We start from the raw sequence: 12,601 nt of genomic DNA on the forward strand, positions 1-12,601 counted from the left end.
TAACTGACTGAGCCACTCAGGCATCCCAGAAGCTTCCATGAAAACTTAATGAACTATAAACATAATTTATCAATTTAATAGTAAGCATTTTGGTATTTTTTAAAAAGATTTCTTTACTCATTTGAGAGAGTGAGAGAGAGAGCGGGTGGCGGGGTGGGGGGCGGTAGGGGCAGAGGGAGAGGGAGAGAAGCAGATTCCCCGCTGAGCGCAGAGCCCCTACATGGGGCTCAATCCCATGAACCTGAGATCACGACCCTGAGATCATGATCACCCCTCGAGTTGAAACCAAGAGTCAAACACTTAACCGACTGAGCCACCCTGGCGCCCTAACATTTCAGTATGTTATGATGAATGATTGCCATGGGAAAGAAGACGGGGCTGGAATGAGGTGTGGGGCTGTGGCCGGCAATTTTCCAGTGGTGGGACAGGTCTCACGAGAAGGTGGTCTCTGAGCAGGGGCTTGAAGAGGCGAAGGACTCCCCGATGGGGACGTCCGGGAGGTGGGCTTCCAGGTGGCGCGGGCAGCCAGGGCAAAGGCCCTTGCGAGCAGAGGGTGGGGCGGAGGGTAGACCTGGTAGTGCAAGGTTGGTCATTGGGAAAATTTTGCCTTTCGCTTGGAGGAGAAAGGGGTTCAAACGTTTCTATCCCAGTTTTCTGACTTTTCTTTCCAGTGTCTTGTTCGGGTGTGTGTGTGTGTGTGTGCGCGCGCGCACCTGAAGATCTAGAAAGAGTGGCACCTGGGCGTGGGCAGAGGCTCCTGGATTTCAAAACTGCCCTGTATCTTCCTCCCACTAACCTGCATCCAGGCTGGGGTGTGGCTCGTTTCACCCCCTTAGTTGCTTTTATGGCACAGCCCCAGCGCTGGGGACTCAGCTCCTCAGGCACAGAGCAAATTAGGGGTGAGAGGGCCCCCCAGCCCCAGGGGTGCTGACTATCCATCTTGAATGGACATCAAAGCCTCCCAGTGGGAGAGGGAGAGTCAGGGGCTGGGACCCAGAGAGAGGGGGACTGAGAACCAGGAGCAGGCGGGGGTCCCAACAAATGTCACGTGCCCACCTGGAGGAGCCGGGTCTCAGATCTCCGTCCCGGTCCCGGGCCCTCTCCCCCTGCTTCCCTCCCCCCCACAAACACACATGCACACATGCTTGACACAATGGCTGGGTGGGGCTGAGGAACTGGCTTCCTCTGTGGAGATCTCAATCTGGGCCCTCGGTTCCCGCCCCAGAAACACAGGAACAGACATTCGGAGACCTGGCCCCACGCTCCTCGCTCCAAGGGGTGGGCAGGACCGGCTGAAAGTAGAAACTGCTTCCAGAAAGATAAAGGTAAGTTCAGGGGGCACTATGGCAGAGTTGGGGGGGCAGAATCCTGGAGGGGGGTGCCTTGGTGTGAAATAATGGACTGGCTCGCACCCAGGGGGACAGGTTAGCAGCTAAAGGGACAGGCTATGGTGTGAGGTGCGGGACAGCGGGTCAGACACGCCGTGGGGGGACACACACACCATCCCCCAGCTGACAAAGAGGTGTCTAGACGCCGGGGTCCTTCTGCCACCCCAGCCCTGTACTCCTGCTACCCCGTGGTCACCGCAGCTCCCGCGAGACCCCAGTCTACACAGCAATGCAAACAGAACGTGTGCATACAGCGCAGTCCACGCTCGGGGCCTGAGGTTCGGCCTTTCTCCGGACCCTTGGGATCCTGGGTCCCTCACATCTTCCAGAGCCCTAGTGTGCGCATGTGGAGTCTGGTGTGGTTTGGGGGGGGGGTGTCCGGTTGGGAGGAGGATCCCGATTCCTGTTTCCTGCCCCTACTCACTCAGCTCTGGGAGGTGACAGAGGGGAGAGGACTGAAGGGTGAGTGCGTGGGGCCGAGCACCTGGGTCCCTGCGAGAGGCCCGAGTGGGAGGCGGGAAAGGAAGTAAACGCAGGTACCTGGGGGTGGGGGGAGGGATCCCTGAGGGGGGCAAGGCTGGGGAGGAGCCGGCTGGGGGCGAGTGAGGCCACAGGCCGGGCCACCTAAGGAACTTCCTGCCAGAACACAGAGGCCATTGAGCTCTAAGACTCGCAGTCTACCGCCCCCAGCCCCCACCCGGCATCATTTCTCCAGAACCCAGTCTGGGGCCTGCAGGGCTCTGAGTCTCCTGCCGACTCCTGTACGGAGTTTGGGGGCACCGCCCTGGCCCTGCAGTCTGCTCAGGATTGCCGCCGCCTGCCCGCAGGAGGAGGTGAAGCCCAGATGCGGGTGTCCTGGCCCCACTGGTCCTCACCTTCAGGCTGGTCTCCCGACCACCCACCAGGCCTCCTGGCGGGACCCAGGCCGCCCCTGGGGCCTCTCGGACCAGATTGGAGGTGGGGGGGGGTGGCAGGCAGGGATGGAGACGGGGCAGGACAGACCATGCCCGGGGCCTCCTGGTCTCTTGGGGTCAAAGGCTCCAGGAATCTTCAGGGCAGGAAAAGGAGACTAAAAATAATCCGGAAAGGGAGAGTCCGGAGAGAGGAACTGGGAAATGGGGGGCGGAGGGCCGGCTGGAGCAGGGAAATAGTGATGCATCCCTCGCGGCCCCAGGCTCACGCGGCGCGCCTGCGCACACGGCGGCCCAGGCGCCCCCCCCCCCCCCCCCCCCCGCTCCGCACACGCGCCCCCGAGCCCCCCACCGCGCCCGCCGCACCCGCCCAGCAGCCTCCGCTCGCCCGCGCCTGTCTGCTCAGAGCGCTGCGCTCTCAGCACGTCTCCCGGCAGCCCTGCAAACGGCACACGCACACGCGCGCACACGCACACACATGCACGCGCACAGAGCTCAGCAGCTAGACGCATCTGGCCCAGGGCAAGCCCGATGTCCCTTACATTTCCAGTTCCCCCCCCAACCTGGGTCTCCAGCTGGGCGCCCCCAAGCCCGGCTCACGGTCTGCTCTGGCCTGACTCTGGCAGCAGAAGCCGAAAGACAGAAATGCAGGCCGGGAGGCGAGGAGGGGTGAGCGGTGAGGACGGGAGACAGTGGAGACGAGAAAGAAGCCGAGGGAGGGCAGCAGCCTTCGCTCCTGGCCCTGACATCCTGCCCCTTTTGCTGGCCAACAGTTTCTGCTCAGAGGCCTCAGTCTACCCACGGGGCTGGGGGGCACTAAGGGTCTCCTTCTCCCTCCCTCTTCCTCAGGGGATGACTCCAGCAGAGTACCCCACTCCTTTGAAGAGTCCAGAGGGAGATGTCAGCCCAGCCTCTTCCTGCAGCCTCACCTCCTACCCAGAAACCCCCTCGGATCATCCGCCCCCGCCCCCCTTCTCGCCCCCGGGCTGCCCAGTCCCCAGGGCCCCACCACAACGGCTCTTCTCCAGAAGAACCTGCCCTCATCTCCAATGATGCACCAACCCCAATGTGCACCCCCATCCACTGGGACCCCCCTGCCTCCTCCCTCAAGCCCCCTGCCCTCCTGCCTCCATCAGCTTCTAAAGCCAGCCTGGACTCCCAGACTTCCCCAGACTCGCCTTCCAGCACCCCCAGTCCCGCGTCCAGGCGCTCCGTCTCCCCAGAACCTGCTGCCCGGTCTCCAGTCCCCCCACCCAAACCTTCCGGGTCACACACTCTGCCCCTGCTCCCCACGCCTGGGGTCCCTGCCCAGGGTGGTTCTGCCTCGGCCCCAGGCACCGTGAGGAGACTGGCTGGCAGGTTTGAATGGGGGACTGAAAGCAGGGTCCAGGCTGCGGAGGCCCTGGAGCCGAGTCCCCAAGGGGCAGTGGATGTGAACGGGGAGAGAGAGGCTCCACAGGGCAACCTTGCTGGGAGTGGGTCCCAGGAGAACGGCACTCCGGGTAAGTGCGTCGTGAAGCCCCGGGGGTGGGCTCCATCTCGCTCATCTTCTTGGTTCTCAGTGCTTTAAGACTGGGTGTTTTCAGAGGCTACGTTCTTAAAAATGGATCTCATGTTTGGAAAATCTGGTTTCCCTATTTGTTGGGGTCTGAAGACAGGCAGGCGGAGGAGATAGATGCTTGGGGCTGGACTGCCATGTCCCCCTGCTGGAAGGGTTCAGGGGAGGGAGGGGGCCTGGGCAGGGTGGGGCCAGGCCCCAAGGGCCTCCTCCTTAGGACACCCGTGTCTCCCACAGATGCTGCCCTCGCCTGCCCTCCTTGCTGCCCCTGTGTCTGCCACATAGGCCGGCCTGGCCTCGAGCTCCGCTGGGTGCCTGTGGGGGGCTATGAGGATGGCCCCAGGGTTTTCTGCCGCGCCTCCCCACTGAGGGCCTCCCGCTCCCGCCCCAGCCCTCCAAGCATCAGTCTCCCCCCAGTGGTCCTTACGTCCTACCGCTCCACAGCCGAGCGCAAACTCCTGCCGCCCCTCAAAGCCCCCAAACCAACTTGGGTCAGGCAGGACCCCACCATCTCTGGGGACCCCCCGCAGCCAGATCTCGATCCTCCCTCCGAAGATGGAATCCAAGCAGGTACCAGGCTTGGGGGATCGGGCTTCTGGGCTGGGAAGGGGAGGGGTGGAGGTAGAGAGGACTAAAAGCCAACAGACTACCACCCCCAACAGGCCCTGGGGGCTTTGGGTTCCTCCACCAATAAGCGTCTCTACTGGGGCTGGAGTCAGGAGTCCTGGGCTGGGGATCCTGGAGGTCTGTTCTCTTCACTCTGGGCAATCTCTCTCCAGGGGACAATCCTGATGAAGCTCCTCAGAACACTCCTCCGGCAACAATGGAGGGCAGGTACCAAAGCCCCGCACCCTTACTCCTACCCCACAGCAGACGAAGCATCAGCCCAGCTCAACCCCGCCTTCCCAAACGTGGGGTGAAGAACGTCTAGGGCTCCAGAGACAGGCAGCTCTGTCCCTTGCCAGCTGTGTGACCTTAGACAAGTCACTTCGGCTTTCCGGGTCTCAGTGTCCTCATCTGTGGGTGGGGTAAGCACGCCAACCACCTCACCGAGTTGTTGAGTGTGATCTTGGTAAAGAGCCCGGCGAACGGCAGGTGCTCCCTCTGACTTCCCGCAGCTCGAGCCTCCCTCCGTGGCCGCTGTCCACAAATCCATTCGGCACCGGGAACACCTCTTCTGTGTCATCTGGGCTTGTCAATCATTATAGATTCAGCACCCCTAGCGGAGCGAGGGCGGGCCCATTCGCTTATTGCTGGTGTGAATCTCCTGGGTGTGTAGCTTGGTTGAGTGGGACAGAGAGGGAGGAGCGAGCTTGGGCTTGATCGCGCCGAGTGTCCCCGAGGCACAAACAGGGCATCGTAGACAATGGCTTGTCCGTGAGGCTTGAGATCACAGCGGTGGACGGGGCCCACCCAGGACCAGGCGCCTGAGTCATTTTGTCTGTGTGCTTTGGTCAGGGTCCCCGCATACAGCCTGCCTCCGGGTTGTGCACTCCTTTATACTAGCGTGTGAATGGCAACCCCCCCCCCCCAGGTGTGTCACAGTGGTGGCTCTGGGGCACTCCATCCCTTTCCACAGGGACAAGGAGGGGCTGGAGGAGCTGAAGGAGCAGAACTGGGAGCTGCCCCTGCAGGATGGTGAGGGCCTCTGGACGTGGGGGGTCCCTGCTGTGACCAGCAAGCCCCAGGGGAACGGTCCCGGGGCGCTGGCCTTCCCTGATGTGCTCCATCTGCCCCCCAGAGCCCCTGTACCAGAACTATCGAGCAGCCGTGCTGTCCGAGGAGCTCTGGGGTGTCAGCGAGGATGGGTGTCCCTCCCCCACAAATCCCGGCGAAGCTCCCACCTTCACACGGCCCCCTGGGCCTCGCAACACACTGTGGCAGGAGCTTCCGGCCGTGCGAGCCAGTGGCCTCCTGGACACGCTAAGCCCCCAGGAGAGGCGCATGCAGGAGGTGGGCATGCGGGGGGGGGGGGGGTGGGGCGGGGCGGGCGCGGGGGGGGGGGGTGGGACCTGGGTTCTGCGCCGGTCGGGGAGCTGGGCTTTCCGCTACGGCCCAGCTCTTCCTCCTCAGAGCCTGTTCGAGGTGGTGACATCCGAGGCCTCCTACCTGCGCTCCCTGCGGCTGCTGACGGACACCTTCGTGCTGAGCCAGGCTCTCCGGGACACGCTGACCCCCCGGGACCACCACACCCTCTTTTCTAATGTGCAGCGAGTTCAGGGAGTCAGCGAGCGGTCAGTGGGGCCCTGTCCTCGCAGCACACCCTTAGCTTCCTGCTTGTCCTAGGTCTTCCCTTCCTCGCGCCCAGTTAGCGCCCAGCTCTTCGCAGGAATACCTGGGAGACCTGGCTCTCCGCCCCCCTCTTCAGGTTTCTAGGGGCGCTCCTGTCCCGCGTGCGCTCATCCCCCCACATCAGCGACCTGTGTGACGTGGTGCACGACCACGCCGTGGGGCCCTTCTCAGTGTATGTGGATTACGTGCGGAACCAGCAATACCAGGAGGAGACGTACAGCCGCCTTATGTGAGTGTGCGGGAGGCGGGGCCGCGCGTCGGGGAGGAAGCTGGGGAGCAGGGTTGGGGTCCAGGGCCTCGAGGTGGACGACTTCCGCAGGGACACGAACGTGCGCTTCTCGGCGGAGCTGCGGCGCCTCCAGAGCCTCCCGAAGTGCGAGCGGCTGCCCCTGCCATCCTTCTTGCTGCTGCCTTTTCAGCGCATCACCCGGCTCCGCATGCTGCTGCAGGTGCCTGTGCTGGGCGGGGGGCGGGGGGGGGTGTCCTCTGCCCCTCTGCCCCTGCCCCGCCCTGTTGGGGAACGCCCGGCCTCCTCCCGGGGGCCTCCTGCCCCTGCTTCTCACTCCAAGCCTACCTGGAGCTAAGCAGACGTCTCAGGGAGCAGTCTGGGGGCAGTCGAGAGCGCCCCCTGGCTAGAGACACGAGTTCTAGACTTAGCTCTGCCACGACCTGGCTGAGTGACCTTGGGCAGGTCCCCTCCTCTCCCTCAATCTCAGGGGGAATGTGGGGAGTGGTCTTTGGGCTCCCCCACTGAGTGCCTTCCCCGTGGGGGTGATGTCACTCACAAAGAGGCAAAAATTAGTTCTTTGGGGGTACTCCAGAGGGCTCTCAGATAGACACGCAGCATATCTGTGCTATTAAAATGTCATGGTGGGTACGACACTTAGGGAAGATGTGTCTAAAAAGGCTCCTTGGCGGACTGTTAGGCGGAGTGGGGAGTGGGGGTGGGATCAGGTTGAGAAAGACTCTTCTGTGGCAAAGTAGAAACTTCTCCCTAAACCAGGTGACCCGATGCGGGTGACTCGGTGTGAGGAGTCCCCATCTAGATTATCAGCATTTTCATATCCTATTCAGCTTCATGTATCCCCAGTGTAGACAACCTAATAATCATAACACTAATCATAGCAGCTAAAGGGCTACTGAGTGCCCCGTCCTCAGCATGCTTCTAAGTGCTTTGTACCTGTCGAACCTTGCCAACAACTGTGGGTAGGAACTATTATTGGCCCCACTTTATAGATGGGGAAACCGAGGCATGGAGAGGATATGTAACTTGCCCCAAGTCATGCGGATAATAATTGAGAGAGGCAAAATGTGAATCCGGGCACTCTTAACCACTCTGCTATATTGTTCGCGCTAAGAGTTGTGGTTGATAATGGTTAAAACAATAGCAACCCTCTTATTTGCATTTACCACGTACCAAGGACTATGAGGAGCACTTTATGTCTACTTACCCCATTGAATCCTCACGACAGTTCTATTGGTATGCTAGGTGGGTATTATCTCCATTTGACAGATGGGGAAAACTGAGGCTCAGGGAGGTAACTTGAGGTGCTCAGGGTTGTGCAGACAGTGAGTGGTGAGGTCTCTCTGCCTCGTTGAGGTTGGTCCCCCAGCCCTGTGAACCCAGACTAAGCATGTTGTCAAGCCAGGTGGGATCCTCTTAACTGAGGCCCCTCCTTGTCCCCAGAATATCCTGCGCCAGACGGAGGAGGGGTCCAGCCGCCAGGAGAATGCGCAGAAAGCCCTGGGTGCTGTCAGCAAGGTGGGCAGGAGGGATGCTGTGGTGTTGGGGTGGGGGGGGGAGGGAAAGGGCCTGGGCGGTAGGGAGAAGCGGTAGGGGTGCAAGGGAGTAGGGGTGGGTGACACGGCTCCCCTGACCCCAGATCATTGAGCGTTGCAGCGCTGAGGTGGGGCGCATGAAGCAGACCGAGGAGCTGATCCGGCTCACCCAGAGGCTGCGCTTTCACAAAGTCAAGGTTGGCCCCCTGTCCTGGCCCCCACCTTCCCTTCCCCCGCCCCTGTCCCCCCCAAGCTGCAACAAGCCGGAACCTCCCCCTGCTCCCTCACAGGCCCTGCCCCTGGTGTCCTGGTCCAGGCGCCTGGAGTTGCAGGGGGAGCTGACCGAGTTAGGGTGCCGGAGGGGGGGTGTGCTCTTCACCTCGCGCCCCCGCTTCACCCCCCTCTGTCTGCTGCTCTTCAGTGACCTGTTGCTCATCACTCAGCCCAAGAGGTGGGTCCCAGGGAGGGAGGGCGCCCAGGCTGGGGTAGGGAGGAGGGGTCCAGCTGGATCCCTGTCCTCCCTCTGAACTGCCTCTTCCCTGGGCAGCGGGCAGCGGCTACAAGTTCTGGACTATGCCCATCGCTCCCTGGTCCAGGCCCAGCAGGTTCCGGACCCATCCGGACCCCCCACTTTCCGCCTCTCCCTTCTCAGCAACCACCAGGGCCGCCCCACCCACCGACTCCTGCAAGCTTCATCCCTGTGAGTTGTGTCTCCTTCAGAAAACACCCCTGGGACCCTCACTCGGCTTCTCAGAGCCCAGCACCCTCCTCCTCCTCAATCTTCCTCCTCGGTAGCCCTTGTCTGTCCCTCAGAAGGCCCTCCTGGTTCAGACATGACCCCTCCCTCTGTCCCCACCAGATCAGACATGCAACGCTGGCTGGGAGCCTTCCCGACCCCCGGCCCCCTTCCCTGCTCCCCGGATACCGTCTATGAGGACTGTGGTGAGTGTACCCCAGAGGGGAGGAGGGAAGGAAACGCGAGGCTTCAGGGGCAGATGGGGGAGAAGCTACAAAGAGTCTTGATCCCACCGCATGTCACTCACCCCCAACCAGACTGTTCCCAGGAACTGTGTTCAGAGCCTTCTGCACTAGCCAGGACGGAGGGACGAAGTCTGGAGTCCAGGGCTCCCCCCAAGCACCCACACAAGAGCCCTGAAGGTGAGAGATTCTTGTAGTTATTCATTCAGTGAATTTTTATTAAGCACCTCCGAGAGGCTGCTCACCGTCCTAGGCCTTGTGAACAAAACACACAGAGATTCCTGCCCTGCTGGAATGCACGATCCAGTGGAGGAGAAATAATAAAGAATTAACAAGATATAAATAAGTAAATGATAGGGGGGTGCCTGACTGGAGCATCCGACTCTTGATCTCAGGGTCATGAGTTCGAGTCCCACTTTGGGTGCAGAGATTACTTAAAAAAAAAAATAAATGCTACAACGTGTCTGAGGGTTGTAAATGCTGTGGGCAAACAGAAGTGGAACAGAGTCAAGGAGGTCAGGAGTCCCAGGGTTAGGTAGGATTACAACTTAAAATCGGGAGGTCAAGGTGCCCCTCAATGAGGAGCCACCGTGTGAGCAGTGACTTGATAGAGGTGAAGAACTTAGGCACGTGGTGTCTGGGGGAAGAGTGTCGGAGAGCCCAGACAGGAGTCAGTGCAAAGGCCCTGTGGCCAGTGTGTTTGAGGAATGGTAAGGAAGCCAGTGTGGTAGAGGGCGTGAAAGAAGGGGAGAGGGGCAGATGAGGTCACAGAGGTAACGGGGACCAGACCATGGGGGTCCTCCTAGGTTCCCGTAAGAACTCCGGCTCTCCCTCTGAGTGAGATGAGCGGCCATTGCAGGGCTGGAGAGGAGGGACGCCCATCCTCTGTTGCTGCTGTGGCCTCCGCCTCTAATGTCGTTTCTCCTGACGCTCCAGGCTTCTCCACTAATCCCCACACTCACTGGGACCCTCGGGCATTAGACCCCATGGGACCTCCTTTCCTTCCTGACCTCTCCCCTGCCTTGGTTCCACTGGGGCCCCTGTCTCTCTTTCCCAGGCTGGCTGAAGGGGTTTCCTGGGGCCTTCCCGGCCCAGCTGGTGTGTGAAGTCACAGGGGAACACGAAAGGAGGAGGCACCTTCGCCAGCACCAGAGGCTCCTCGAGGCTGTTGGGCCCTCTTCAGGCTCCCCCAGTGCCCCCCCACCCTAACGCAGGCTGGGACGTCGGGCAGCTCAGCGCGCAGAGGACAAAGCTCATCCATCCATTGGATTCGCTGTCAGTGGAAACGCTACCTCTACCGGCAACCAATAGGGACCGAGCTTCAGGAGAAGGCAGCCAATGAGAACAAGGCCGTCGGAGCCCCCCCCCCCCCCCCCCCCCCCCCCCGCGAAGGAGAATGAGGATGGCTTGAGTGGGTGGCCAATGGAGACAGAGGCCTGGTGCAAGGCAGCCAACGGGTGCTGAGCTGGCTGAGCCGCTGGCCAATGAGTATCCCTGCTCCGTTCACAGCCAAGGAAGACTAAGAAGCTAGGTCAATAAAGTTTTAAAAAGGGCTGCACTGGAGATAAAGTCCCAGGATAAAAGAGCCAACAGCAGTGAGCAGGGACATCCAGCCACAGAAGATGGTGGTCTGGGCCCCAGAGACCCGTGGGGCCCCCACTTGGTTCTATAGCAATGACCCTCCTGCCTTTTGAGTGTGGGAAGCGCTAGATTCCGTTCCTGCGGTGCCTTCTCTGCCCTCTCAAGTCCCTTCCTCTCTTCTAGAAGAATCCAGAGTGTGTGTCTCAGAGAATCGGTGCGTGTGTCCCTAGGTCTCTGCATGTATCAGGGAGGGGGGTCCTGCTGAACGTGCTGTGTGTGTGGTCCTGCCCCCTCCCGGGTGACTGAGCACTCCATTTCTTCCCTCACCCCCTGCTTTTCCTATTATTCTCTCCAAGAAGACAGGAGGTCTGAGCTCCAGGGGACATGATGTGTTGGGTGTGGCTTGGCAGCCAGAGGCCAGAGTGGGGGATGAGAAGCCTGAGTTCTGGGCCAGGGGTCCATGGCAGCTGGAGGGTGATGCTGGGGATCAGCCAGACAGCCTGGTAGAGGAGCCCGAGGGACTAAAGATGGCCAGTGGCCATGGCCTGAAGCCCCCTGAAGCTTCCTTGCCCCAACCTTGGCCTCCAACCTGAACTGTAACCGGTCATTCATCCGGCCTCAGCTTCGGGCTTCACACCCGCTCTGGGCCCCAGGTTTGGGGGAAGAAACAGGAGCTGTGGATCGCGGGCCGGCTGGGGAGCCTCTCCGGCTTTCCGGGCTTCATCCTGGACCTCCCGCGGCAACACTGGGCCAACCGGTGGGGAGGGAACAAAGAGCCAGTGTGGCGGCCCAGTGTGTGCCCTCCAGAGCATCTCCTTCCAGAGAAGAAAGTGCCCGGTGGGATACCAGAAGGAGGTGAGGGATGGAGACAGAGCAGAGCAGACAGTTGCTGGTGACCGAGGGCCTAGGCCTGGCACCAGGCCTTCCCTGAGCTGGGCCCGTCACACTGTCCCTTCAGCTCCCGTGTGGCAGCTGACCCAGGAAAGCAACGGGAGGTGCAAGGACTCTGGGAGGCCGGGAGGGAGAAAGGGACTGGCCTTTGGCCACCCAGGACTTCGCACAGTGCCTGGCGTATGAGAAACCCTCAATAAATGTTGGTGGACCTGTACTGAGGGGAGTGGGTGCTGAAAGGAAGAGTAGTTTCCAAATGTGTCTTTGTAAGGTGGTGGGGCCGCTTGGAAAGCGGTTCTTTGAGAGCAAGGGTCATTTGGGCTGGGACTGGGGCTTGGAGACCGGGAGCATGGCCCGAGTGTGTTGGCCCATTCCTAGTTCCCGAGGGATCCAGGGGTCTAGGTGGTGGTGGGTCTGCAGAGGCTGGAGCAGAGTGTTCCTGTGCGCGGGGGAGGAGGACAGGGCCAGGGCCAGGTATGGCTGGGGCTCCAGCAGGGGACAAAGCTCTGAGCCAGAACGACCGAAAGGACAGTCAGGCAACAGTAAATGTCCTTTACTGACCAGCCAAGCATCTCTGTTCAATGCAATTCAATTCTACACCTGTTTATCGAGTGCCATCTAGGTGCTAGGCACTGTCCTAGGACATGGGGATGCCGAGATGAAAAAGACAAGGGTCTTGCCCTCGAGGAGGCTTCATTCTGGGAATGATGAGAAGGATGCAACCCTGGGAAGGTGGCAACAGGGGGAATGAAGTCCAGGAAGAGGAGATAGTGGTCATGGGAGGGAGCTGGAGCTCTCTTCAATTTTCCTGGTGGGGGGGAGCCCCTCCTGGCCCCCACTATGCTCCCCTCTTCCTCTGAGATCCTGAGAGAGACAGACAGGTGCAAAGGACGACCCAAAGCTACACAGGTGCCCTCTACACATTCCCTCCCGGCTCCTCCCCCCCTCCCCCATTCCTGCCCCTAAGGATGCCTCCATTCTTCAGTTCAGAAGTCCTGATGCCGGGATAACGGGGCGATGGAGAGCAGACAGGAGTCGTTCTGGGGACATAAAGACACATAAAATGCAGCCACATGTCCGCAAAGGGACAGAAAAGGCAGGGAGGGAAGGGGGCTGTTATGTTTCTGTTACCTTAGAGGCTTCTTTCCATTCGGGGGTGACCTGGGTGCGTCTGGGCAGGGGTCTGGAGGGGTCTGCCTTCTGCAGGCTGGGGGAGGGGGCGG

At 60.7% G+C, this 12,601-nt stretch overlaps 1 protein-coding gene across 1 annotated transcript; it reads left to right on the forward strand.

Annotated features, from left to right (window-relative positions):
* The first annotated feature begins 1 nt into the window (after position 1).
* On the forward strand, positions 2 to 10,280 carry ARHGEF15 (Rho guanine nucleotide exchange factor 15). The gene is made up of 17 exons (XM_032431850.1): positions 2 to 80; positions 1,226 to 1,325; positions 3,149 to 3,801; positions 4,095 to 4,427; positions 4,637 to 4,691; positions 5,437 to 5,495; positions 5,599 to 5,810; positions 5,931 to 6,091; positions 6,226 to 6,378; positions 6,469 to 6,598; positions 7,837 to 7,911; positions 8,033 to 8,125; positions 8,219 to 8,379; positions 8,476 to 8,628; positions 8,788 to 8,870; positions 8,982 to 9,086; positions 9,964 to 10,280. The coding sequence occupies exons 3-17, from the start codon at positions 3,198 to 3,200 to the stop codon at positions 10,113 to 10,115; spliced, it is 2,529 nt and encodes an 842-aa protein (XP_032287741.1). The 5' UTR covers positions 2 to 80; positions 1,226 to 1,325; positions 3,149 to 3,197; the 3' UTR covers positions 10,116 to 10,280.
* The last annotated feature ends 2,321 nt before the right edge of the window (positions 10,281 to 12,601 follow it).

The sequence above is a fragment of the Phoca vitulina genome, unplaced genomic scaffold (assembly GCF_004348235.1).
Source record: "Phoca vitulina isolate PV1807 unplaced genomic scaffold, GSC_HSeal_1.0 scaffold47, whole genome shotgun sequence".
Taxonomy (NCBI): Eukaryota; Metazoa; Chordata; class Mammalia; order Carnivora; family Phocidae; genus Phoca; species Phoca vitulina.

What these genes read in the sequence shown, in the direction of transcription:
- ARHGEF15 (XM_032431850.1), top strand. Translation starts at nt 3,198, where the DNA reads ATGTCAGCCCAGCCTCTTCCTGCAGCCTCACCTCCTACCCAGAAACCC. An exon ending in GAGACGTACAGCCGCCTTAT is followed by an intron (nt 6,379 to 6,468) that starts GTGAGTGTGCGG and finishes CGACTTCCGCAG; the next exon opens with GGACACGAACGTGCGCTTCT. An exon ending in GGCTCCGCATGCTGCTGCAG is followed by an intron (nt 6,599 to 7,836) that starts GTGCCTGTGCTG and finishes CCTTGTCCCCAG; the next exon opens with AATATCCTGCGCCAGACGGA.